The 27,865-nt window shown below is 43.0% G+C and overlaps 1 protein-coding gene across 1 annotated transcript; it reads right to left on the bottom strand.

Annotated features, from left to right (window-relative positions):
- Positions 1-151: 151 nt before the first annotated feature.
- slc6a15 (solute carrier family 6 member 15) lies at positions 152-27,865 on the bottom strand. The gene is made up of 12 exons (XM_061823804.1): positions 27,559-27,865; positions 24,097-24,563; positions 17,169-17,326; positions 16,462-16,588; positions 15,244-15,425; positions 8,885-8,995; positions 7,207-7,448; positions 5,588-5,780; positions 4,903-5,095; positions 4,555-4,714; positions 4,291-4,453; positions 152-2,131 (listed from the first exon to the last, which is right to left on the bottom strand). Exons 2-12 carry the CDS (start codon positions 24,407-24,409, stop codon positions 1,751-1,753), a joined length of 2,223 nt encoding a protein of 740 aa, XP_061679788.1. The 5' UTR covers positions 24,410-24,563; positions 27,559-27,865; the 3' UTR covers positions 152-1,750.

Raw genomic sequence — 27,865 nt, 5'->3', positions numbered from 1 at the left:
ATTAATTGGTTATATATTTAAAATATATACAACAAATATATATAAACATTTAACTAATTATGTTTATTAAAGGTGCTGTATTTGACCAAAATCAAATGTTTTCTGCATACTGGTGTGACCTCAATCCAAATCAATTAAGAGTCTTGGAAACTTGTTTTTGGATCATATTTAATGTTTGATGTAGAAGACGAGGAGGGGAAAGACATTTCTCTGCTGCATGTTTTCAAGCCATTTCATGGATAAAAATTATTTACAAGGACGAGGACTCGGCCCTCACAAACACATTAGTAAAAAAAAAAAAAAAAATGAAAACAATGACGTTAATAATGATTTCATGACTGAACCTTTACAAACACTAATCCAAATAAGGCAGATAAATATATTTATATATTTACAGAATACCGTAACTATACAAACGTGGCGTATTCCATAAATGACATCGTCGGGACGACGGTGGGACTTTTTCGACGTATGCGCAAAACACTGCCTCGGTGGCACGTCCACCTTATTGCTCACACTTTCAGCAGCGAGGAGTTGGGATTCGAAAGATCGAGTGAGTGGGGACAGAGGTCGGGGGTCAGGGGGTTATGCACGTACGGTGGGAAGGGCCACGCTCAACGGACACTTCATTAGGTACACCTGCTCGTGAATTACAATACGATTTCCATTTTCCTCTGCCATCGGTTCCCTCATGAGGTAAAAATGGGAGGAACCGAAGGCATATCTGGCATGCACTCGTCCCGACCTTTCATGTGACGTATGACTCGGGTATTTTTTTGTGGTTTGATTTTAGGGGTGCGTAACCTGAGGCTTGTGGGCCATGTGTGGCCCCATCGAGCATTTGATGCCAACAACATGGCAATTCTCAAGTGAACCTATTTTAAGCATATAAAAAGGGGTGGGTGGGGCTATAGTTTCTCAAAATCTTAGGGTGCCAAAATACAAAGCTGGAAAACACTCAAGACCTTCAACATGACATTATTGTCTGTCTCTTGCTAACGAGAGAAATCAAAGTAATTTTTGTCGCGACCCACATTGTACTTAGTTCCCGTCAGAGGGGACTGAAACCATAAAAATCTTTAACCGCCTCCTGTTTACACACGAAATTTATGAACTAGTTTTGGAATCAGAAATCAAAATGTTTTGTTTGAGAATGCAAAAATGCTTGCGATATCTCAACGTTGTCACTTATGACTATTGTTTGAAGTTTTGGGACAAACAATAAAATCATGGAACGTTTATACACAGGATTTGCTTCCGCGGCGGGCCAGATCTGGCCCCCTGGCCTTGAGTTTGACACCAGTGGTCTACCTGGTTTGTCAGTAATACATTTAATCTCGGTCAGGGGGGGCAACCCTATGGCTGCATTTTTGCTTTTATGACATAAATTCATGAAGATTGCAAAGGGTTGTCATGACAGTTGAAAACTTGGGCCTTGCCCAGTTGCCACCCTCTTGTGGCATCTTGGTGCTGAACAGAAGGGAAAACTTATGGTTGGAGCCATTTTGTGTTATCTTGGTGGCAAGAAAACTATGTGGAAGTGAGGGGACGAGCTTTTATTTGACACCAGAGCGCCCCCTGGTGGTGTACTTAATGAACTGCCCTGTGTGGCTATTCCCACCGCTTGCTCGCTCGTTTTAACATGTTCAGGTTCAGAGACGACAGACAAGGAAATGATAAGAAATAAAGCAGCTAGGAAGGAGTATGCGATACACACACGGACGACAAGACGGGAAGGAGGAGGTACGCTCTACAAGTCCGACTCCGGCATGTCCGGCACGTCGGCCATCGGGTAGCCGACGCCGTGGCCGCCGTTGGACGCGGCGTCCGCCTCGGGGGCCCCGCCGCTCGGCTTGCGGCAGCTGCCGTTGGCGGCCACGGGCGAGGGCGCCTCGCTCGGCGCCGCCTTGCCCCGGAGGAGGCTGGCGTCGTCGCCCTCGCCGGGGGCGCCGCTCTCCTTAATGATGCGGCCTTTCTTGTAGGCCACGGCCGAGATGCCGCCGGCGCCGTCGTTGATCACGTTGAAGTAGCGCAGCGCGAAGACCACCGGCACGGGCAGCACCGCCACCAGCACCAGGGAGATGCACACCGCCACGCCCCACGGAGGGAAGGCCACCTTCTCCTCCTTGGCCTGTGCCACACACCGACCACGTTTAAGTGTTACGCTAATACACAAACGAAATGCTAACAAAAACAAGCATGGAGTAAAGTATCCTATGCTTATTATTTCTCTCATATCCTGACTTAAATCATTTATTTAGTCCTGTGACCGTTCTCAACTCAAATCACCTTTACCTATAGAAATGAATGGAAGCGCCGGTAATCCGTTCCAGCCTCTCTTCAAACAACATCAAAAATATTTGTTGTGACACGATTTCATGCATTCATTGCGTGTGGCCAAAAGTGGACACTACAATACATTCGTATATACACAAGTTGGCCACATTTGTCACTGAGGATAAAGAATATATAAGCCTTTGAGTATTATTGTACAGTAAGCCCTTGTTGACGGCGAGGGGTTAGGTTCCGGACCACCCCCCTATTTAGTAAACCACATACTTTATTGATACATATTTTAGAGCTGTGTTTACTTCCTAAGACCACAAAAAGTTGTACTCAACACACAGAGCTCGTGCATGTGACGCCACCATTTTCACGGCGCCGTATTGCCGGTAAAAAAGAGAGAGCTGCTCGACATTGCGGGGTACATTGAACTGGAGCGGAATATTCACAACGCCCGAGACTTGTTGTGCTGTTGGTTGTCACAACAGACGAGACAGATATTCACAGAAATTATTCTGTGGAATACCACCTGAAAAAAAGACCAGAAAGGATCGATGGATTTCGGCAGTTAAACGTGATGGATGTTGCCCAACCAAGTACACACAACTGTGGAGCGATCACTTCATTTCAGGTAGGAATTATTCTTCTCAATCTCAAATTCCCAACAAGTATTTATCATGCCAAGTTGGCTCATTTGACAACAATGCGTATTCAAAAAAAGAAAAACAACAGGGAGTCGACGCCAACGTACACGGAAGCGTGTTGCGGCCACACGTTAATCTTTGGTAAACCTCTCCCGACAGACTTTTTTTTTTTTTTTTTTTTTCTAACATGCATTGTTCTCAAATGAGTCCAACGCATATTTAAAAAAAGAAAAAGAAAATAAACCGTCGGTCACACAGAGGTTTACCTAGGTTAATGTGTGGCCGCAACACACTTCTGTGTACGGGTGTGCCGACTCAGTCTTATTTTTTTTAACGCATTGTTCTCAAATGAACCAACTTTGCATGATAAGTACTTCTTGGGAAACGCCACGGAGGAGCCGACTCGTGTCTCTCTCTTGTGTAAAACCAGGGGTCATTTGTCTAAATATTGGTATTTGCATTGAATACTAGCTGAAAAGATCGATGGATTATCGGCGAAAATATCAATTTCGGCATTAAATATGGGTCCTCTTATGCCGAGTTTATCTAATTTTCGTTTATTTTCACCTTCTAAATGTCTGACAGTATCGGACAAGACTCTGGGCCTCGTGCTACAAGACATATTTCCGTGTGGTCTCCAACCGATTGAGCATTGAGCAATGCTTAGCTTGGCCGGCAATATGGCGAAGTCAACAAAAGTCACGTGATTTTACGATGTAGGGGCACGAGCTCTATAGGGCGTTTTGGATGTGAATAGGAAAAAAAATGACTATGCACTGTATCCGTAATAGGTGAAACTTGATAGATAGAGTGAGGTAAAAGTATATTGTCTGTCTATATGTTTTGCAGTGTCATTTGTGTTCAAGTGTCCATTGCTTTGTTTTAAACGCCACTACTCTGACGGTAGTTTTGTTAGCCCGTCTAAGGGATTTTATATTGTTTTTGTTATATATTTGGTTTGGACAAAAATTCTCTTTGTTTTGTGTTTATTTTGACAGTAAAACAATGAAGTGCCAAAAATCTAAATGGTAAAAAATATGCAAAAAAAAAAAAAAAGAAAAAAACAGGGCTTGTAAAATTATGGATACATTAAAATTAAATGAAAAATAGTCTTCAAAGTGCTATTAAAAGGGAAAATGTTAAGTTTTTTATTTTGGGAAAAAAAAAAAGCAAAATCAATCTTATAAAATTTAAGAAGGACAAAACGATTCTCATTGCCAGAAGGCAGCATAATTACAATTTCTGGGGATTTTCGCACACTGACAGCCGTGAATACCTTTGAGCATTTCAGACGGACGGCAATTTCCCGCGTTTAAAAATTCAGAATCGTGATGAAAAAAACGCAGGCGCCGCGGAGACTGACCTGCTCCTGGATCCAGGCGCTGTAGCTGGGCGGCGTTCTGATGAGCTGGACGAAGCTGGAGCCCAGCAGCACCAACAGCAGGATGGGCGTGATGTACTTCCACATGTAGTAGTAGAAGCGGTACGGCGTGAAGCCCAGCATGTCCTTCAGGTCCTCAAAGAACCTGACGCGGTGAGGACGAGGTGGACATTTTGGATTTAAAGCAAAGAAAAAGGTGAACGGGGGTTCTGGGAATTTTCGAGCGGAAAACGAGCGAGCGTGTACTTGTCGATGCCGTAGAACCAGGCGATGGCCAAGTTCTCCAGGATGACCACGATGAGCAGCGGCAGCGTGGCCGAGTAGTCGTCGAACATGGTCACGAAGTAGTTGCCCGAGCGCTGCACGAACATCAGACCGATGAAGAAGGCCAACACGCAGCAGCCCACTGCGCCCACCGGGGACAGGATCGGAATATTAGCAACCGGTCTTTTTAGGGGTGGTAAATTTTTAAATTTCTGTCTGTACTATAGAATTTTTACGTCATTAATCAAGATAACTCTAATTCTACTTCAATACAGGATGGGAGTCCTTTTGCAACTTTTTGGGGGGGATAAAAATGAATGTTTTTCTGACCGGTCAGGAGCTCCTTGCGCACTTTGAAGGTGTCGATGAGCGGCGTCAGGATGCCCTCGATGGTGCCGAACATGCTGCCCAGGCCCAAGTTGACCAGCATGAGGAAGAACATCACCGACCAGAAGGGGGAGGCGGGGAAGTGCGTCATGGCCTCCGTGAAGGCGATGAACGCCAGGCCTGTGCCCTGCACCGCCTGGCGGACGGGAGGGGGGAGAGAGAGGAGACCGCGTGATGGGTGCACCCCCGGTGCATAGTACAGTTTTAATTGGAAAGAATGCAACTTATGGAAGATCATCCATTTTCTTAGCTGCTTATTCTCACAAGGGTCACGGGAGTGCCGGAGCCTATCCCAGCTGTCAACAGACAGGAGGCGGGGTACACCCTGAACTGGTCGCCAGCCAATCGCGGGGCACATAGAGACAAACAGCTGCACTCGCAATCACACCTAGGGGCAATTTAGAGTGTCCGATTAATGTTGCATGTTTTTTGGGATATGGGTGGAAACCCGAGTGCCCGGAGAAAATCCACGCAGGCACGGGGAGAACATGCAAACACCACAAAGGCGGGTCCGGGATCGAACCCGGGACCTCAGAACTGTGAGGCCAACGCTTTACCAGCTGCTCCGCCGTGCCGCCCTTATAGAAAATCTTACTTATTTCCTCCAACTAAAAAAAAATGGCCGTACCTTGTCGAGCTCGTCCTCGATGTTGCAGGACTCCAGACCGAGTTCGGTGAAGTTGTCCTCCTTGACGGCTCTGATGGCGGCAATCAACTGATGGTAGTCGTCCACGCTCATCTTCTGACTGAGGTTGATGTGTTTGGGGATCAGGCTGGCCTCGATGCCGTTGCCCAGCAAACCTGGAATCTTGTTGGTGTTGCTAAAAAAAAAAAAAATATATATATATATATATACAGGGAAGAAAATAAGTATTTGAACACCCTGCTATATTGCAAGTTCTCCCACTTTAGAATTCATGGAGGGGTCTGAAATTTTCATCTCAAGTGCATGTCCACTGTGAGAGGGATAATCTAAAAAGAACAATCCAGAAATCACAATGTATGATTTTTTTTTCAAACTATTTTTTGTGTGACACACCTGCAAGTAAGTATTTGACCACCAGTCCATCAGCTGGAATTCTGACCTTGAAAGACCTGTTAGTCCGCCTTTAAAAGTCCACCTCCACACCATGTATTATCCTGAACCAGATGCACATGTGTGAGGTCGTTGGAAGATATCACCTCGTGGGGTCTCAAAGATCCTTAGAAAGGTGAGGAATCAGCCCAGGACTACACGGCAGGACTTGGTCAATGACCTGAAAAGAGCTGGGACCAGCGTTTCCAAGGTGACTGTTGGTAACGCACTAAGACGTCACGGTTTGAAATCATGCATGGCACGGAAGGTTCCCCTGCTTCAACCAGCACATGTCAAGGCCCGTCTTAAGTTTCCCAATGACCATCTGTACGATACAGAGGAGTCATGGGAGAAGGTTTTGTGTTCAGATGAGACCAAAATGGAACTTTTTGGTCATAAGTCCGTTTGGAGGAAGACGAATGATGGTTCCATCCCAAGAACACCATCCCTACTGTGAAGCATGGGGGTGGTAGCATCATGCTTTGCATGCAAAGACCCGAAGCACACAGTCAGGAAAACCAAGGAGTGGCTCTGTAAGAAGCATATCAAGGTTCTGGCGTGGCCTTGCCAGTCTCCAGACCTAAACCGAATAAAAAATCTTTGGAGGGAGCTGAAACTCCGTGTTTCTCACCGACAGCCCAGAAACCTGCCTGATCTAGAGAAGATCTGTGTGGAGGAGTGGGCCAAAATCCCTCCCGCAGTGTGTGCAAACCTGGTGAACAACTACAGGAAACATTTGACCTCTGTAATTGCAAAAAAAAGGCTACTGTACCAAATATTAACGTTGTTTTTCTCAGGTGTTCAAATACTTATTTGCAGCTTTATCACACACAAAAAAAATCATACATTATGATTTCTGCATTTTTCTTTTTAGATGGTCTCTCTCACAGTGGACATGCGCCTATGATGAAAATTTCAGACCCCTCCATGATTTGGAATATAGCAGGGCTTTCAAATACTTATTTTCTTAAGTGTATATATCGAATTTATTGAACTCATTATGGAGCTCATTCTACTGAGCGGTGCAACCAAACCGATTTGTTCTTACGCGGCAGAAAGTTCCACTTCCTGTTTTAATGACACAACCTTTCCTCTTCCGGGCATGACTTGAAAAAATGTTTTTTTTTTTTAAACTAATTCGTCAGCAAACGTGAAAAGCGGTGGCGACTCACAGCGCCACGCATCTTCCGTTCATGATGTTGGCCTTGAAGCCCAGCACGGCGAACACCACCAGGGTGGCCAGCACGGACGTGAAGAAGTTGATGAAGGACACCAGCACGGCGTCGAAGTGGCAGTTGTTGTTGCGCTTGTTGTAGCTGGAGAAGGCGATGACGCCGCCGAAGCCGAGACCCAGCGCGAAGAACACCTGCGTGGCCGCCTCGCGCCACACCTTGGCCTCCAGCATGATCTCCAGCTGGGACGCGCACAAACAAAACACGAGTGATAGATAATGAAAAGTGTCCTGTGAGGAGGAGGAGGAGAAGAGGAGGGCTGCACTGAAAAAGTTGGAATGCTACGAAAAGACATAAAATAGCCATTGATTTTCTTAGCCACTCATCCTCACGAGGGTCGCGGGAGTGCTGGAGCCTATCCCAGATTGTCAACGGGCAGGAGGCGAACTGGTTGCCAGCCAATCGCAGGATGTTAAATATCTTTTGAAAAAAAAATGACTTTACATGTATTCTTGTAAGAGTAGTAATAGTTAATTGGTACTAGTCTTCTTGAAAAATAGAGCTTCAATCTCACATTACTTATTTTTGAGAAAAAAAAATAGTTTTGGTTGTATGATTAATACTTTATTCCAGACAAAACAGGTACATGTATATTAGCATATCCTACTGTTTTTGACTATTCATTAAAGATGAATTATTATTATATATTAATTATTATCATATATCAATTATATAACAGTTCTTATAAAATGCGTACTTGAAAGTAATGACATTCTTGTAGGATTACTATGTTTTGACATCTTTTTCATGACTAGTCTTATAACATTAGTACTCACCCTCCCCCAAAAAACCCACTTTTTTTTCAATTAATTATTTAGTGTCATGATTTTTATTTTTTTCTAAAAAATATATTTTGCATTATTAAAATTATGATTTGATGATAAAATTATTTTTTAACTCTGTAAATTCCCTTAACATTACAATTTTGTCCAATTTTTGATGAAATTTTTTTCTAAAAAATGTTTGCATTAAAATTATGATTTTATGATAAATTATTTTTTAACTCAGCAAATTCCCTTAAAATTACACTTTTGTCCAATTTTTGACTTTTTTTTCTTTTGTCGCCTTATCAGATAAAAAAAGTTTAAATTTATTAATTAAATTAAAATAACATTTTAATTAATTAGTTAAATGTAATCTAATTACTACTCTAAAATTAATTTTTTTTTCTCTCTGAAATAATGAAACAAATTATTCCACGAAATGAAGTATTAGAAAATAAGAAATGTGATTTTTCTGAGTGATTGCATCTCTTGCAGATGACTGCATTATTCTTGAGGGGGCGCTAGAGCAGCACAAAAGCGTTTTTGTCATTCTGCCAACCGGTCCTGTGAGTTATGTTCACATTAACTCCTGTTTCCATGGCGATGGAAGCTGCTGCAGATTTTGCAACCTTAGAAGCTGATTGGTGTGTTACTGCTGAGACGTCAACCACTCACAGCACACACTTTTTTTTTTTAGTCTGGACATTTTTTCCCCATTCATGTTTCTTTTTTTTGGGGGGGGGTGCACCATGTCTATTTGTAGTGAAAAAACTATCATTTCATTTCATAAGCAGGAAGACTCAAAAGTGAGGTCTAAACGCTCACTGTTGAACTAACCGAGAGAGCCGCCTTACCTTGGGCGTGAACATGTGGCGAATACCGTCCATGGAGCCCTCCAGGATCAGCGAGCGCACCAGGAAGCAGATCAGCACCACGTACGGGAACAACGAGCTGAAGTACATCACCTGAAGGCGCGAGCACAGCGTAGGTTACCGAAGCGTACAAACCACAAAGGAGCCGCAATCAAAAGCAAAACCTCGAAAACTAGTTTGCCCCCAGAGGAGCCCCTTGGAAAATGGCCAAAGCGACCCCCCCAAAAAACCCACTTCAATCCAAAATGGCGACCGACGCGGATTTCATGATCAATTGTGGCGGCACGGTGGGGCAGCTGATGAGTGTCAGCGTAACAGTTCTGAGGACCTGGGTTCAAATCCCGGCCCCTCCTGTGTGGAGTTTGCATGTTCTCTGTGTGCCTGCGTGGGTTTTCTCCAGGCACTCCGGTTTCTTCCCACATGCCAAACACTGTCATGATATGCATGATTTTTAGTATGTTATTAATGAAAAAACGTCAGCAAACATGGACCCATCCGTTTTGTTCACCACAAAACATGATTTTGACGTAAATGGCTTTTTGTAACTTCTCCCATGAAAATCCTCTCGAGGGATTTGTTTTCGACAAGAACCAGGAAGTGATGTACGGGCCAGGAGCACCCTCAAGCGGACTCGTTTGTTTCTATTAGTTTAAGCTTCGGGAAGGTTAGCTCGTTGTTCCTTCGTGTTAGCCAAAATGCCGGCTCGTTGCATTGCTGGACATTGCTCGAACACACGGGAGGATGCCGTGATGCGCATATCATCTAAATATGGCTCGAAAGATAGGGTAATATTGCACCGGTAACTTCACTCAGTTGTGTGATGTTCTCTTCTTCGAAAAGAGCTTCCGTGTCAGAAGGGGCGTGTTCGTCTCCCACAGTCGGGGCCACAGCGTTTTTTCAATGGCGAATGTCCTGGTGTGACGTCACGGGCAGGAAATGCGGCCAATATGGCGACCACTTGGATGTCGAATGACACTTCCGCAACTTTGCGCATGGATGACGCGCTCTCCACTCATATTTTTTTTCGTATAGACATTGAAGTGAATAATATATGAATTTTTCATTACAGTATCTATTTTACAATGTTTATAGGGACGAGACTTGACCTTTAAACGGACACTCTAAACTGCCCCTCGGTGTGATTGTGAGTGCGGCTGTTTGACTCTATGTGCCCTGCGGATTGGGTGGCAACCAGTTCAGACTGTACCCCGCCTCCTGCCCGTTGACAGCTGGGATAGCCTCCAGCACTTCCGCGCCCCTCGTGAGGATAAGCGGCTAAGAAAATGCATGCCTGGATGGATGGACGTTAAACTATGGATTTCCTGTTACTCAGCAGTAATGCCAGTATCATGTGAACTCTAATTTGAGCTATATTACAATAACAGGAAACGTAACGCACTACTATTTCCAAACTTATCTTAGTCACTGTACTCAACCTATTGTAGCGAGGGCGAAGGTGCCGCGTTTTGCTGAAGCAGTACGCTTGAGTGAGCAATACGCAGGAAGCTCCGCCCCGAACTCCTCCAGGCATTTGCTAATACAACAGAAATGACCGGGGAGGTCACGGCACAAAACGGCGAGCAACACAAATAAAACGCGTCAAGGCCGCTAATTTACGCACACATTCTAATATTGTGGAGCAATTAAAACAATAAGAAGTAAACAACGATAATCATTATTTCCTGTGTACAAAAAAAACAAAACACGTGTTTTTTTTTCAGCAAGCGGACGTCACGGGTATGACACAAGAGAGCGAACGGTTGATAATTTACAGTATTTAGAGTGGCACAGTTGTTAGCATTATGCAGCTAGCAGTATTTCACATGTTGCCCAGGAAAATGAGTGTGTCATGTGTCCCTTGTGTTGACCAATCAGCTCCCTCCAGGCACTCCGGTCAATGACCAGGTGGTCCTCCTTTTCGTGTCTGTCTCTTTGTATTTGACTCCCTCGTTTCTTTCAGTTTTGGTCTGTTGTTTTTCTTGGCATTAACTCACATTTTGAGACTTTTACCTTCTCTGCATTTATGTCTTTCCACTTTTTTTTTTTTTTTGCTTTGCCTTCTTTGCTTTCAACAATCACGACCGTGACAGCGCGTGTGTGTGTCCATGACAAGTAAGTTCAAACCACTAATTCACTAGTGTACAGTTAGCAAAGTTACGTCTGTGTTGTATTTGCCGGTCATGTGCTAGGTAAGCATGCTATGCTAAGTTTGGTGCTACATTGGGTTGGCGAGTGCTAACCGTTTATGTCCGTACGTGGGGCTTGTACTGTGTTATTGTTATCACAGGGAGTCCTCGGGGTTAAGAGGGTCTCGACCTAAATGTTTCAACTTTACAATGCCCGTCCCCCGTCCGCCATTTTGTCTGGCTAATGCTTGTCCGTGTTTGTCCGCCGGGAGTATCTTCACATTATCGCCCCAAAGAATAAAGCTGCGTCTTTTAGCAGTACTTCTGTAGCCAAAAGAAAATCCATAACCATGGAAATGAAGCTCAAGATCATAAAAAGGAGACACACCAACACCACCATGGCTTCAGTCCGTTAACTGTGGTGACATTTAGCTCATATTTTAGTGTATGTGAAGGCTTGCGTTCCTATGTCCGATACAATGATCACAAAACAAGGTTTTTTGACACTTGTCGAGATGGAAAGGATTGAGAGTCAGGTTCCTTGGCAATAGCTAAGCGCAGCCTCCCCTTCTTCTCCATCCACGTCTCAGCAGTAATGCGAAGTACGGCATCTTGTTTATTTCAATTTATTTGTGTTTTTTTATAGGAAGTATTTTGATGTCAATTCTGACTTTAATGGTGGCATCCGACTTAAGTTGAAATTCAAGTTAAGTCGCTACTGTAGGAACGGATCTCAGTCTTAGACCGAGGACTCCCTGCATTGTCAAAGTTTTTCTACACCAAGTTAAGGCCCAAAATTTTAAAGTGTATGGAATGTCCTCAGTGCACCTTTTTTTTTTAATAGTTTATATTTTCACAAATAAGGATTTGAATGAACGAAATCAGTTTGAAAATGTTGCCACGTTAATTTGACAGTAATAGCTGGTGATATCTTGCTTCACCATAAATATAATTTCATGCGGTAAACTGATGCCACAACCAACCAGTCGTTTTTCAGACACGGGGAAACTAGGTCAAAGTTTGCGGACTTTAATTCATAAACACTTTTTGTTTTTTTTAGTGAAAACATCGAAACGGTTATGCATTTTTATGGTACAGTTGAACATGCATTTTCGTCTGGATGAGATAATTGGTATTAGAAACACTTTAAAATGAAGTAGTTCAGGTCATAAAGTACTCCATCAGTTTGTAAGTTCACCCGTTCCAAAAAATGAACTACGTGTAGGTTGTTTTTTTTTGTTTTTTTGCCCTTCAATGGATTGCTTTCACAAAACCAGTCTTGTACCTGAACGAGTTCAATAAAAGTTCTTAAAACTTGTTCTTGTTTTGGATGAACTGAACCTGCCAACGGCTTTTGATTTGAGTGCCCGATGGATACATACGCTGACCACAGGAGCCCGTAAGATTTATTAACAATTTTTCTTAGCTGAACCGTCCTGCCCCCCACCCTCAACCCCCTGCCCTTGCCATTTCTGACAGTCAAGCCAAGCTGATAGAGCGCATGTAACCACGGCAACCAGATCCTTTTCACGCCCACCCACGCTCACACGAGGATATTCCTTGCAACGACAAAAAAAAAAAAAAGCCTTTGTGCGCACAGAAAGAGGCGAGACGCCATTAATATTCTTTTGTGCTCAAACTTGCAACGCGCCTGGGAGGGCTACTCCAGGCAAAGTTTGGACGCATATCGCCCCCAAAACCTTTCTAGACGCACCTGGTAAAATAAAACATCCAACATATATACTGCACATGCTGTCTTTCGAGATTTGCACTGTTGTTCCTCAATTCCTGTAGTGACAACACTTTAAAGAAAAAAAAAAAAACAGGGCCCGAGTGGCAGCAGCAGATAGCGGCTTGACAATGGCGGCGGCCCCGCTATCGGCTACTTCAAGCCGCCGAGGCCAAATGGGGACGGTCTGGCGAGACAAATCAAGATGGCAGAGATTTCAGTACCTCTACTTTTCAGGGTATCCATCTTGTTTTGTCTGTGCCTCCCACGTTGAACGCTGGTAAAACGGCAAGAAAGGTGCTAGCCTGATTTAAAACAACAGCTAACACTCAAAACAAAAAGTTGACAATTTTACATATCTCAATCAAGTTCTTTGAGTGATTATCCCAAACCTCGGAACAACATTTCAATTCAAATGTGTTAACTATTTGAGTTTCCTCTGTTATGAACATGATTTTGGATTTGAAAGTGACTCAATCGGTCCTTGGTTTCCACCCAGATCAATAAAAATAAAAATTGGGTGCCGGCACCGTGGTCTCCATTCCTTCAATATGTGCCCTGTGACTGACTGGCAACCATTTCAGCGTGTAGTCAGTCTTTTGCCCGAAGTTAGCAGGGATAGATTCCAGCGCTCCCGTGACCCTTGTGAGGATAAGCGTCTTGGAAAATTTATCAATTCTGGTCTTTGGGTCTTAGCAGAACTTCGTCAAACGTCGTCGGTTCGTAATTTTTTTGAGAGATGTCAATGATTACAAAAACTTTTTAGAGTAAATTAAAATGAATGACAATTAATTTAATTAAAGATTAAAAATTAATTTGCATCTTTTGACTTAGTTTAAAAAAAAAAATCGCTTGCCAGACCATAATCAAAAGTTGGAAGATTCTGAAGCTGCTCTCCAAATTTAGTCATTTTTAAAAAAATTAATTAACTCTTAATTTACTTTTGCGTTTCATTTTGAAGGACACAGCCAAGAATGTTTTTTATTTTTTTTCCAAAGTGATCATGAAATAGCACATATGGCTACATCACTCGCAGGCGATGTAGTCGAGGCTTGATAACAGAGATCAAACCAAATTCAACCGTCAAAAGCATCAAAGCTTACCTGCCATCAGATTAAATGCTCTGCCCATTTTTTTTCCAATTAGCTCCAGTTTGACCCCGGAAAGTCCAACGGCTAATGCTTGTCATATGATAAATAATGGAATGATGGGGTTGGGGTGGGGGCTACGCAAAGGTCTTAATCCTTCCGGATGCGAATCACGTTACTGTCAGCTTTGATGCTGGATGACAAGCGCAGGTAGGCAGGCTTAAGTATGAATCCCTCCAGGAAACTCACGAGTCACCAAAGAGATACTTGGAAACATCGTGTATGAGCCAACCACAGAATATTACTCACAACATTACCTCCATTTTCTTCCCTGCTTATCCTCACAAGGGTCACGGGCTGTGCTGGAGTCTATACCAGCTGTCACTGGGCAGGAGGCAGGGTGCACCCTGAACTGGTTGCCAGCCAATGGCAGGGCACATAGAGACAAACAGTCGCACTCGCATTCACACCTAGAGGCAATTTAGAGTGTCCAATTAATGTTGCATGTTTTTGGGATGTGGGAGGAAACCAGAGCGCCCTGAGAAATCCCACGCAGGCACGGGGAGAACATGCAAACACCACACAGGCGTGTCCGGGATTGAACCCGGGACCTTTGAACTGTGAGGCCAACGCTTTACCAGCCTCCACATCAACCACTTAAAAAAAAATATGTATATATTCCGACTTGATTGGTAGAGCATTGCATCTTTTCACAATTATGCAAGATTAGCAAATTTATTCATTCTTTTTTTTTTTTTTTACAAGAATCCTTAATTTCTTGATTTCTTGATTGTAACTTTTTAGGGGGGTTCATACAATGACTTAATTCTCATATTACATGAGATTTTCTAGATATTATATATATAGATATTTCTAAAATAGAATATAAATTATGACTGCAATAGTAACATATATTTAAAGGTTATTCCGCGCATCACTTTAACATTACAATTTGCAATATTACAAATTTATTCTCTGAACATTCAAACCTATTTTCGGGATAAGATGACTAAATTCTTGTTTTGTTTTGTTTTTTTAAACTAAATGTACAGCTTTAATCTTGCAAAACTTTTTTTTCTCATATTACAACTTTTTGGTAATGCAAAATTGAAGTTTTTATTTTTTTTCAAGATTATAATGTCATGTTCAGATTTTTATTGTAGCAGAAATGAGCGAAGTGCGTGTTTGTAGACAAGGCATCCATACACTTTGCGCTCCGTAAGCTTTTCCATTAACGAGGTTGTGAGAGGATTTCACCCCCCCACCCAACACTCCACAAGAAACGGCCTTTTGTTTTCATCCAACCAGTTCCCAATATCCAACGCTATATTTAAAGCGACTACGCAGGCCGAGACCTTTCCTCCATTTCCGTCCGAGAGCAGCAGCGGCTTATCTTACCTTTCCGGAGGACTGGATTCCCTTGATCATGGCGAGGCAGACCATGGACCAGGCGGCCAGCAGGCACAGCGTCATCTTCCAGTTGAGCCCTCCGCTATCCGAGATGCTGTCGGAGATATCCAGGGCCTCGCGGTACCAGTAGTACGTGGTGGCCGAGCTCTTCTCGCACTCAGGGACCACATCTGTGCAGGAAAAAGTGGTTTTATAACATCAAGATATTTTTGATGTAATGGTGATACTTTTTTCATAATATACTTTTTTTTCTTAGCTTTATTCTCAATTTTATTTTTTGACATTTTAGAACAGGTTTTCCTTGTCACATTTTCCCATCAATATGACTTAATGCACATTACATCGGTTTTGTACAATTGAGATATTTGTTTTGTAGTATAGTGTCTATTCTTGGTAATCTTATGACTATCCAGCCATCCATTTTTTTAGCTGCTTATCCTTACAAGGGTCACAGGGAGTGCTGGAGTCTATCCCAGCTGTCAACTGGCAGGAGGCGGGGTACACCCTCAACTGGTTGCCAGCCAATCGCAGGGCACATAGAGACTAACAGCAGCCGCACTCACAATCACACCTAAGGGAAATTTAGAGCGTCCAATTAATTTATGTTTTTGGGATGTGGGAGGAAACCGGAGAACCTGCAGAAAACCTGCACAGGGAGAACATGCAAACTCCACACAGGCAGGTCGGGGATCGAACCTGGGACCTCAGAACTGTGAGCCCGACGCTTTCCGGCTTAACCACTGTGTCGCCATCTTATGACTATTCTTGTAAAAAATAATAATAAAAAAAAAAGTCACACGAGTAGAATAGAAAATTCCATCTTTGGGATTATATTTACAATTTATTCACATTAGGCTTACAAATTTTGACTATTTGTGATAATTTTTTGGGTATTTTTCTCATTTTGTTACTATATGGTATTTCAACCTTTTTTTACTATTACAACTTTAATCTCACATTACATTTTTGTAACATTTAATTGGGTTTCTTAAGATTTATAGTAACATAACTTTTCCCCTAATTCTATTTCCACAGCTTTAATGTCGCATTACCATTGGTTTTTTTTTTTTTTTTTTTTTACAAAACTACTCCTTTTTTTCAGGGCGAGGGTGTAAAATTTTACTTTTCCTCCTAGATAAAAATATAGTAGCTAACTGTCAGCTGTTTCCAGCCTCGTAGAATGAAGCACGTCTACTGGGATCTTACATGTGCTGTTCTCGTTCTTGACCAGTGGACACTCGTGCCACGGCAGCGGTTGCTGGAAGGACTGCGAGAAGTAGAAGAGGCTCCAGCTGATGATGACGTTGTAGTAAAGCGCCACAAAGAAGCACACCTGCACACAGCGTCTATTATTGGAGGGGACGCCGCGTGTCAGCGTCTACTGAACGCCACTAAGACATACCTATGAATAGCGGCTATCTACAGAAGTAATTACTCGCAATTTATCTTTTTTTGGGGGAAATGAAGGCTGGCATCTATTCCTACCATGCTATAGGCTGGTGTTTTTATTACCAACAGCTATTGTAAAAAGCCTTTTTCAAAGTCTAAGAATAAGGTACATTTCTTGACTTAAAAAAATGGCTTTATTCAAATTACAGCTAGCTTGTTACTTGCTAAACTGTTTATGAAATAGACGAGAAATGACTAGGATTTGTAGAACAAGCTAGGTCTGTGTGCCCATTTTTTGACCAAGTATTTTTATCGAGATCTAACCCTACAGAAAAAGAACTAGACTTCTTTTATCAAACAAGTGAAATTGTCCTTTTGCTAACCACTACAAGTAGCTTATTAGTGGCTGACATTAAGAAAAACAAGATGACTATTGGTCCAAACAAGCAAAGTGAATATGTAATGATTTGTGAGCCGCGGGTGGCAAGCTAACATTTTTAGCCAGCGCTCATCTCCGGACTTACCACGCAGCTAGCAAAGCCGATACCCCCCAGCCGAGGGCTGATGTAGTTCCACACGCCGATGCTGCCCCGACGAATGCGCTGACCCACGGCCAACTCAAGGAAAAATAGCGGGATGCCAATCAACACCAGCAGGATCAAGTAGGGCACCAGGTACGCCCCTAGTGGTAAAAATAACACACACAGCACAGTTACATTTTAATGACGATTCACTACATTGTTTCCACACAATCAGTAGATCACGGTTCATTGTTCATTCTATGGCTGTATCGCAGACTTTGCTGTTGCTTAAAGGTCAAGTGTCATGAAATGATGATTTTTAGTATGTTATTAATACGAAAACGGCAGCTGGTATGGACCCATCCGTTTTTTTTTTCACCACAAAACGATGATTTTGACATATGGCTTTTTGTCACTCCCGGGATGAAAATCCACTCGAGGGATTTGTTTTTGAGAAGAAGCAGGAAGTGACGTTAGTAGCAGATGCCCACTCAGGCGGTCTCGTATGTTTGTACTAGTTTTACCTGCTGGAAGGTAGCACGTTGTTCATTCGTGTTAGCCAAAATACCGGCTCGTTGTATTGCTGGATATTGCTTGAACACTCGGGAGAATGGATTCGCTCTTTCAGTGCGCTTTATTGTGCAATGAACACATGGCAATAGGATTCACTTTGACTTATCTTTTGTATTACGGCCTTCAGGCTTGCCGTAGGGCTCGTGGTATGCTAAATGCGGGGGAGTTTTTTGTTGTTGTTGTCCTGGTGGCCTAAGCCCATGACAGCACAGCATTGGTGTGACAAGGCGGGTTTAGTTTTCAAAAGTCACTCAAGATTTTTTTTTAAATTTTTAATGACCCTTTTTTATACCATAATAATCCTACCCCTCCTGCTACTTGCCTACGGACGTGCATGCACAGAAGTTTAAAATAATGATGCAAGGCTCAATTCGAGCTCACTTCATTAGCAGTGACAACTGATGAAGCCTGGCCGGCTGAGATGTCCCAGGTAAAAAATTTCTATCTATAGAATTTGTACAGAAAAACTTGTTCTATAGAACTTTGGCTGTGATTTTCTATAGAATTTCTACAGAACAATAGAATTTCTATAGAAATTTTATAGGCCTTGGGTCCTATACTTCTTTAGATATTTTTTAGCAGGGTTGAAGTGTCTTTCTATCATAGCCACAGCAGTCCAGTTGCGAGCTGTAGTACCTGAACAATTTGCTGCAAGGCATGTGTGCTCATGTCAAATAACACCATTCTAACTTTAAAAATGGTTTCTGAAATGACTCAAAGAGAAGTCCTCTCTACAGAATTATAGTCTTGTGGGATGGATGGCCCGGAAGAGCCTCGCGATACTGTCTGTACACACAAAATTGTTCGCATTCTTGACATTTTAAGATGCGCGTCAAACCATTTCGCACACCAACCGTGTGTGTATTGTATTACGAGTGATTTAATCCTTTGGCAATATGGTTTTATCTCCCCCCCTCCCTACAGGCAGGATGTTCTTTTAAGTCACAATGCTTCTCCTAGATACAACACTTGTTTGTTGTCTTCACGATTAGATGCTTTTATTCTAATTCATTGGAGGAAGAGGCAAAAGACATTATAGTCGCCATCAAACGCATGTCAACCTCCCAGGTGGTCTCCTATTGTCTTTCCAAAAGCAAACATTACAATATTTGCGGCTTTTATCTTCCCCCGAAATAGCATCTACAATAGTTCAAATCCTGGTGTATCCGGTCTATATATATATATATATATGTTCTATGAGAAACTGTAGCCACTTACAAAGGACCAAGGAGTACAGCCATTTTCAGTCTAAGACCCCCTAAAATTACCTGGGTTTTATGTATTCATAAAGGATTTTTCTTACCATTCCAAAAACCGATGTTCACTGGCCTGAAAAAAAAATTGGTTTAAAAAAAAAAATGCCCCTGCAGAACGACGTTGGCGATTGGATCATTGGGTACAAAAAAAACCCCTCCAATTCCAAAGTGTCACAAACTATTACTGTGGGGCTGGACCCAAATGCAGGACTCCGAGATGCGAGCATGATGTTAGGCGTGGTTTGTTCAAGGAACGGTCATACAAGGGGTAAGCAGTCCGAGAAGGCAAAGGCACAAAACGCTAAGCAAAGGCAGGATTCAAAAAGGTGAAGTGAGGTCTGATTACGGAGACAAACTACGAAACATGAAGTAGGACTCGACTATGACTGTGAAACATAAACTAAGTCAAGATTAAACTGTGGTGGCACAGAAACACTGTGACGAGGAAAGCTCAACACTACACTATTCTCAGTGGTGGAGATTCCTACTGTCTATGAATACAACTCACTAACTCGGGGTAACGAACTGGCAAATGCCAGTGACAAAAACTCCAATATAAATGCCTGTCTGTCTAATTACAGTCCTAATGTGAAACAGCTGTGAGCGGTGACAGGTGTCACTCCCCAGAGCACGAGCGTGGCCACGGCCCGCTCATGACGCAAAAACCAAATCAACAAAAAACATACTGGAAGTGCATTTGGAATTACAACTACATTCTGTTATCTACTGCAGATGATGGTCTCTACTTGGAAAAAGAGGCCTTTTCTTGAAAAATTGTATTGTGGAATATCACCTGTCATGTGGAAAGATAGCAAATGCCAAAGATGAAGGCCGAGTGGGCGAATAAGTGGCATGATTCAGCTGACCGTAAACAATGGCGCACACAACATTAACATTGTGGAGTGAGCACAAGTCTACTGGGAAACTCATCGATCACTGAGATTCCATCTCCATTTTACAGAATGATGGCTGAGGCAGACTGGACAGAAGGTAATTTGATAGCGGAACATAAAACATAGATGCACACTACTAAATTGTTAAGCGACCACGCGGAAATCTATTTCAATGCCAATATTCGCTGAGGATGTTACCTCAACATATCTGTAACGCTACACAGTGACCTCATTTAATTTAGCATTGTAAAGTGTTTACATGCCTCACTAGATGCTGCTGTTTTAGCTAGTAACATTTCTGTTAAATTCTGGTTGCTTTAGACCAGGGGTGCTCAATGCGTCGATTGGAGAGAAAAAAAAAAATTGTCAGCCAATGTTCCCTCTAAACTGCATTGCGCGCAAAAAAAAGACATACACTCATAATTACAAATGTTACAGTACTTACGCAGCCCACCACCACTGTTTTACTTAGCAGCTCAGTCTGGGCAATGTAGAGCAAAGACGAGCTAGACATGCTGCTTATGTTTACTTTCTCCATTAATGGAGAAAGTTTAAAAAAAGAAATGCTGTTGTTTTAAGATGCAAAGACTGTCGGAGTATGTGAATAATCAAAGAAAAAGTGGTTAAACCGGACGAGATTTTCTCTTTTCCGAGCGGGAAAGGTCTGGTCCGAAGAACAAAGTAGAAAGTGCAGGATGAGATGGTGTGTCATTTTTAAAATTCCAACTTGGCACGGCCTGATCCAGGTTGAATGCACATACAATACAGTGCTAATTCTGTATTTTAAATATAGGAGGCAACATAACAACCTTAAAACGGTTTGGGAGCATCACCCCCTGCTTGAAAAGTAGATCTTGGGGTAAAAAAGTCTGGGCACCCCAGCTATAGATTTAAAAAAAAAAACAAACAAGACTTCTTCATTATTGGTTGTCCCACCAGCTAAGAAGCTAAACCCTGACACAGCGCTCACTAAACCCAAAGTTGTAGCATCGTCTTTTTCCACTCGGGCCTGCGGTTTTCTTACAGAGACGGGCGGTGCGTGGCCAGTGGGGCCGTGAAAGGAAATGTGTACCTTCAAAGAGATGAAAGCTAATGACGTACATGTGAACTACACATTTGAGGCTTCTGGTGTCTGTCTAATTATATGTAAAGAATCATCAACGCACACATCCAGACACACCGACTGGCTGCTCAGGACATGTCTCTTTAATTCAATTACACTTGAACACAGCAGGGTGACCAGAGCTGTTTAAAACAAGACATGACTCCCTTGGTGACTCACGGGAGTGACGGGACTCCAGTATGACTGTGCCATCTCTTAGGCTATGTTCACACTGCGGGACAATTGTTTTTTGTTTTTTTTTCCTATCTAAATATGAACAGTGCAGTATTTTTTTTTAATGTAAATAAGATATTTATCATACGGAAGTGTAGTTAAGGACTATTGGAGGTCACGAACCCGATGTTTACATCATCAAAAAGCCGAAAAGTTCATAATTGTTCAACAAAACATGCATGCCACACAAAATAGCAACGAAGCAGCAGAAAAACGGCAAATGTAAGATCCTTTAAAGTACTAAGCATGAGAAAATGTAGAAAATCATAACGAGACATCAGCGATGAGCTGCATTTACCGTAATTTCCAGTCTATAATCCGCAACTTTTTTCACCCGCTTTCAACCCTGCGGTTTATGCGGTGATAAGGCTAATTTGTGCATTGTTTATCTAACGGCAGGCGAGCGGAAAAGGTAAGAGTGAGACCGGTGGAATGTATGTGTTGCGGAAGTGAGTTTTACCGGTCCGGCCGTGTTAACGCTGTGCTAACGTGTTAGTGCCCTGTCTCAGTGATTTTTACCAGTTTGTGTTTTGTTTTTGTTTGTTTACCGGCCCGGTTAGCGGGGTGCTAGCGTTAGCACAACAGCGCTAGCGTTAAACTCTCTGTGTACCGTCTTTCTTTGTAAATATCTCCTTTACCAGTATGTTTGGGTTTTTTTTTTAACCGGCCCTGTTAGAGCGGGGCTAGCGTTAACATTCGCACAACGGCACTTGCGTTAGTGCGGCGCCGCTAGCATTAAACTCTCTGTGTACCGTCTTTCTTTGTAAATATCTTTTTTGTTTCAATGTGGGCACTTGTGGCTTTTACATAGCTGCGGCCTACGTATGTACCAAATGGTATTTCCTTTGCAAATATACTGGGTGAGGCTTATAACCAGGTGCGCTCTGCTGCCCAGGAATTCCGGTACTTCCGTAAGAACGCCACCTCGGAGTTGAGTTGTGCGCACGCGAGACATTATGCACGCGTTCCGTCCACAATAGAAGTCACATTATAGCATGAACAAATGCATAGAAAGATTGGATTTAAAAGAAAAGGACAAAATTGGGCATAAAACCCTGCAGTGTGAACGTAGCCTTTGCGTACAAGCCAAAATCCTCCCGCATTGCAAAAAAAAACCCCACACGTGGTAGGTAAATAGAAGGCTCTAAATTGCATGTAATCCAAGTGTGAATGGTTGTGTTTTTTTTTTTTCTATGTGCCCTGCAATCGACTGGCGACCGGTTCAGGGTGGACCCGCCTCTTGTGCAAAGACGGGAAAGGCCAAGTGAAGATAACTATTACAGAAAATTGAATGGATGGATGTTAGTCCAATAAGTACTGTATATAGCACTTTTCAAGGAACCATTTAATAATCTGTGTGTGGGTATGAGTTTTTTCCTGGTGGTAAATGGTGTCAAAGAGTCTCCTTTTGTTTGACATGGGTAAATAGACACACTTGCCAAGTGATTAGGTACACATAACTAATGACATTTAGCTCAAGAGCCGACTATTTGAGTTTTTCTTTGGCTTTTTATTGTGGGTTGCCAGTGACAGCAAGCGGACTAAAGAGGACGGTAAAGAATAGGCTGGGAAATAGGTTGTAGTGTGATATAGGAAGGGTCTCAGCAACAGTTATGAAGCGCTACAAGGTGACTTCCTGTCTGGCATCTTTGAAGGAGTAATCTGACTTTACTTGGGTTTTATTTTTAACAAACTTTTTTTATTTTACACTTAACCCAGAAAGAGTTCATCTCTAGTCATTTTGATAAATTGGTTACATACCTTCACGCTGTGGACATAAGCTCTGAGCTATTTTTCTGGAAAACATCCGAGAATTAGTTCAGGAACAACTTCCTGAAATAAATATTGAATATTTGACCTCTTTAAAAAAAAAAAAAACACAACAGGCCTTATTTATATACAAGAGCTGCGTGACAAAAATGTCACCTTGGAAATGATGAGAATTAAAACCTCCACCAAGGCCAAACAGTATTGCCCGATTCCAGCCTCCTTACATAGTGGTGAGCATAAAGCGATATAAATCAGAATACCGTATTTTCCGCACTATAAGGTGCACCTTCGATGAATGGACCATTTTAAGATTTTTATTTTATTATTATTATATTATTATAAGGCGCACAGAGTAGATGCTACAGTAGAGGCTGGGGTTGCGTTATGCATCCATTAGATGGAGCTGCACCAAAGCCTCAATATTGATCCATATATAAGGCGCACCAGTTCATAAGGCGCACCGTCAGCTTTTGGGAAAATTACCGGCTTTTAGGTGCGCCTTATGGTGCGGAAAATACGTTAATTTTTATTGTCCCTTACTACACCCATAATCAATAAAATGTATCTATTTTTGTGTTGTTGACTTTGATGTATGTCATCAAAGACACAGCATTTAACAACAAAGACGAGAGGGCTGAATTTTAACATGTGCTCAAATCTATGACGTTAAAACGACTAAAGGTGACACACACTATAAAAACTTGCAGAAACACCACATCTTGTGCCTCCCCCCCAAAAAAAAATCAATGACTGTACTGCAAAAAGTGCAACTTGCAACAGTAGTGCAATGACACCATGAGCAACCTAGCTGCTTTTTGGCGTTCAGCAAAAATATGAATTTGCACTCGGAATAAATGAAATATGGAGTCACTGTTTCCACCTAACGTAAGATCCAAGCCACCCTGGGGAGAATTAATGTTTGCAAAGCTTCCCATAACAAACACGAATGCACTCAACATCCTGAAATGACTACATGTCGGACTAATTGCCTTTTAAGACGCTGTCTACATGCGATGTAAGACTAGACGCAGACTGGGCAGAACTGGAGAGGATGCGCACAACACTTGAGAATCTTCTGAAGCGCCAGTGGCGGTTGCACTCACCTCCTCCATTCTTCTGGCACAGATAGGGGAACCTCCAGACGTTGCCGAGGCCTACGGAGAAGCCCACCTGGGCCAGGATGTACTGCAGCTTGCTGTTCCAGGCCGGCCGCTCCTCCTCCTCCTCCTCCTCGTCGCCGTCGGAGCCGCCCTCCTCCACATCGCGCTCCTTGCCGTCGCCGTCCGGGCCGCCGATGATCAGCGAGCTCTTCTTGAAGGAATCGTCGCAGGCGTCCTCGTTGGAAAGCAGGTCCCGGGCCGACTCGGTGACATCGTCGTCAAGCTCTCTCTTGACGGCCTTGCTGTTTTTGGGCATTTGATAAACGCAAACGAGGGCGAGGGCTGCCACGTGCCTGTTGCTGGAAGGTAGCGCAAATTGTTCTCCCTTTTCAAGTTTTCCGCTTATTTGAGTCTGTGAGATTTCAGGATAAATCTTTTCAGATGTTCTTACTTCATCGTTATCACCAGATCTGCGGAGTACAGTGGGGAAATTGATCAGTAGATCACACGGCAAAATTACAGCAGTTGGAATTCATTAATAGTGCAACGGCTCAGTTGAGAAAACAGATTGACAAACAAAACAGTCCAAAAACCGGCTGTTTTAAATTAATTCACTTGGAGCATCACAGATCGCAGAGGTCTCTATATTTTTTCCCTATAAATTAGCCCTCAGTTTGCCTCCCAAAAGACAGATTACAATCGTTTTATTCTTCTTTTCCTTTCGGCTTGTCCCCATTCGGGGTTGCCACAGCATGTCATCATTCTCCATCTAAACCTTTCTCGTGCATCTTCCTCCCTCTCACACAATGCTGAGGTTGTATGATGCGGTAATTTCCGTCCTACAAGCTGTGACTTTTTTCACATGCCTTCAACCCTACGATGCTAGCGTTAGCGGTACGCTAGCGTTAGCGCACCTGGTTATAACCCTCTGTACACAGAAAGAACTTAACGCTAGCTTTAGCGTTAAACTCTTTCTGTGTACAGAGGCTTATAACCAGGTGCGCTCTGTGAACCGGGAATTACGGGAACTTCTTCTTTTTCCTTTTGGCTTGTCCCGATAGGGGTCGCCAAAGCGTGTCATCTTTTTCCATCTAAGCCTATCTCATGCATCTTCCCCACTAACACCCACAGTCCTCATGTCCTCCCTCACGGCATCCATCAACCTTTTCGTTGGTCTTCCTCTCGCTCTTTTGCCTGGTAGCTCCAATCCTCCGCACCCTTCTACCAATATACTCACTCTCTCGCGTCTGGACATGTCCAAACCATCCATGTCTGATCTCTCTCTTAATACTTTTATTAGAAAGTCTAACTCTTAGTGTTGAACGTTGAAACCAAAATGAAGTGGTAGCTAGACATGGGAATAGCGTTTAAAGAGCTGGTTGCGCACTTTGGTTTGGCAAAACCTTCATCTATCCATCCATCCATCTTCTTTACCACTTATCCTCACACGGGTCGCGGAGCATGCTGGAGCCTATCCCAGCTGTCAACGGGCAGGAGGCGGCGTACACCGATTTGGTTGCCAGCCAATCACAGGGCACATCGAGACAAACAGTCGCACTTTAAATCACAACTAAGGGCACTTTAGTGTGTCCAATTAATGATGCATGTTTTTGGGATGTGGGAGGAAACCGGAGTGCCCAGAGAAAAGCCACGCAGGCCCACGGGGAGAACATGCAAACTCCACACAGGCGGGGCCGGGATCGAACCCGGGTTCCTCAGGACTGTGAGGCCAAGGCTTTACCAGCTGATCCACCGTGCCACCTTGGCAAAACCTACTTGGCAAAAAAAATAGGAAATAAAAGAGTAACTGTTAAAACAAAACATGTCAAAAAAGAGCAAAATTATTGATGTGAATAAATTGAAATAGAGCTCAATTGTTCTGTTTTCACACTAATTGAACAAAACACAATATAGAAGTGGAGTTGAATATGATGATTTAATTTTTTGTGCTTCATAAAGCTTATTTCTATAGTGTACTTTATGCTTTTTTGTTTTTATAGCAGCAACATGCCCCCTAAATGAAACGTCGTGGTCAATCACTACCACACTAAAAATTAGTCTCATACTTGATCTGTTTTTATCAATTTTTGTACCCCTTTACTTAAAAGAACACATTGGTTAAAAGGGGTTTTTCGTCCCAACCTTGGGAGATTTGCTGTATTTATCCCTGCAAGCAACTTTTACTGACACCTGGAAACTGTGGAAGATAATGTTTTGGGTTTTTTTTTTTGCCCATGAAATTCCCATGTCGAGGGATTATTTACACTACTATACAAACTACACTCGTGGCGGGAGAAGCGACGGGACGGAGACTATCGGGTTTATCCCCTACATAAATAATAAGGGGGGGGGGGTTGGCATAGAAAGTCGGGAGTGTGTGTACATCACGTGTGGTGTTGGATTTTGTAGTTTTCATTAGGTACACCAATGAAATACCGTAACTGTGCGGGTACTGCAGGAGATGCGGTTTGATTCTATAAGAGATTTGTTTCCTGCATCGGAGCAGCATCCCAACAATACGCAGGGGTGTGTAAACTTTTTTGCACCTGGCCACATTTAATTTTTGAAAGTGCACAGATGGGTTAATCATTCAAAGATGAGGAAAAAATAAATACAAACCCAGAGCCTCGCAACTGTGAGGCAGCCACACTAACCACTAGTCCACCACGCCGCATCAAATATGATTCAGCAATTGACTAATCGAAAAAAAGTGGATGTATAACATTGGTTTTGCTACCAATATACTATTTTATTATTTACATGTGATCCATTTACATGTTATTTAATGACAAGTGAATTTAAATGAGCAATTTTAGAGTGGGGAAAAGTTAAGTAACAGGATGTATGCGGGCTGGGCCAGATGATATCAAAGAGGCCAGGCTTTCATCTTTTGTCATCGGTTCCGCTTCAGTCACTTGACCAGAGTGAAAACGGTTTTTCATCACGACTGTCAAAATAAATGATTATTTTAGTCAAAGCAGAGTGAGTGATGGTCTGACACTGTGCTTGGCGGCTGAGGCACCCAAGGGTGTGGGCGCCGCGCCGCGTGCACCATCAGGCCATTTTGTTCAAGATTTAAAACGCGAGGGTTGGCCCGATTCATAGATTTATAGATATACAGAATGCACAAGATTTCATAGAAGGATGCTGAGCAACCGCCACTGCGGCGACGGGGAGACTCATTATGTAATTCATAAATCGCGCAAATCGGGCCTAAGAGTAGGAAAACGACAGGGCAGCCTTTATTATTATTATTTTTTTTTTTTTTTACAAAATGCATCATAATAGTAAATAACAGGCCATGTATCCCACAATGGCGCTTTTTGAGCCTTTCTTCCTCGGAGGCGTCCACATGTGATATTTCATCATCCTGACCCGCGCGCATATCCCCAGTCTACAAACATGCACGCGCAAGCAGACTTTAAAAAAAAAAAAATATGGGGATGCTCCGGAGAGGCAACTCACCTAAATTGAAGAAGAAGGAGAGGCCGAGAGGAGGCGGACGCGTCTCAAGGGATGAAATTGTGAGAGCGCATACACGGGGCGGACATTATCACTCGTTCTTAACGCGTCCAATGGCGGGTGTGTTGTGTCGGCTTGTCGGTGAGTTGTGGCGAAGATGATGCGGGTGGGAAGACGCCGTCACTTGCTCCGCCAGCCACCCGGTTCGGAACACGACGCACATACCCGAGGAGGAGGGGGGGGTGGTGTTCGCTCGCACATTTACCCCCGGATAACGACCCATCACACCCCATCTTTTCATCCACAGTTT

Source organism: Syngnathoides biaculeatus, chromosome 6 (genome assembly GCF_019802595.1).
Source record: "Syngnathoides biaculeatus isolate LvHL_M chromosome 6, ASM1980259v1, whole genome shotgun sequence".
Classification (NCBI taxonomy): Eukaryota; Metazoa; Chordata; class Actinopteri; order Syngnathiformes; family Syngnathidae; genus Syngnathoides; species Syngnathoides biaculeatus.
The sequence above is the reverse complement of the archived record's forward strand: the minus strand, read 5'-3'. Positions and strand labels throughout refer to the sequence as shown.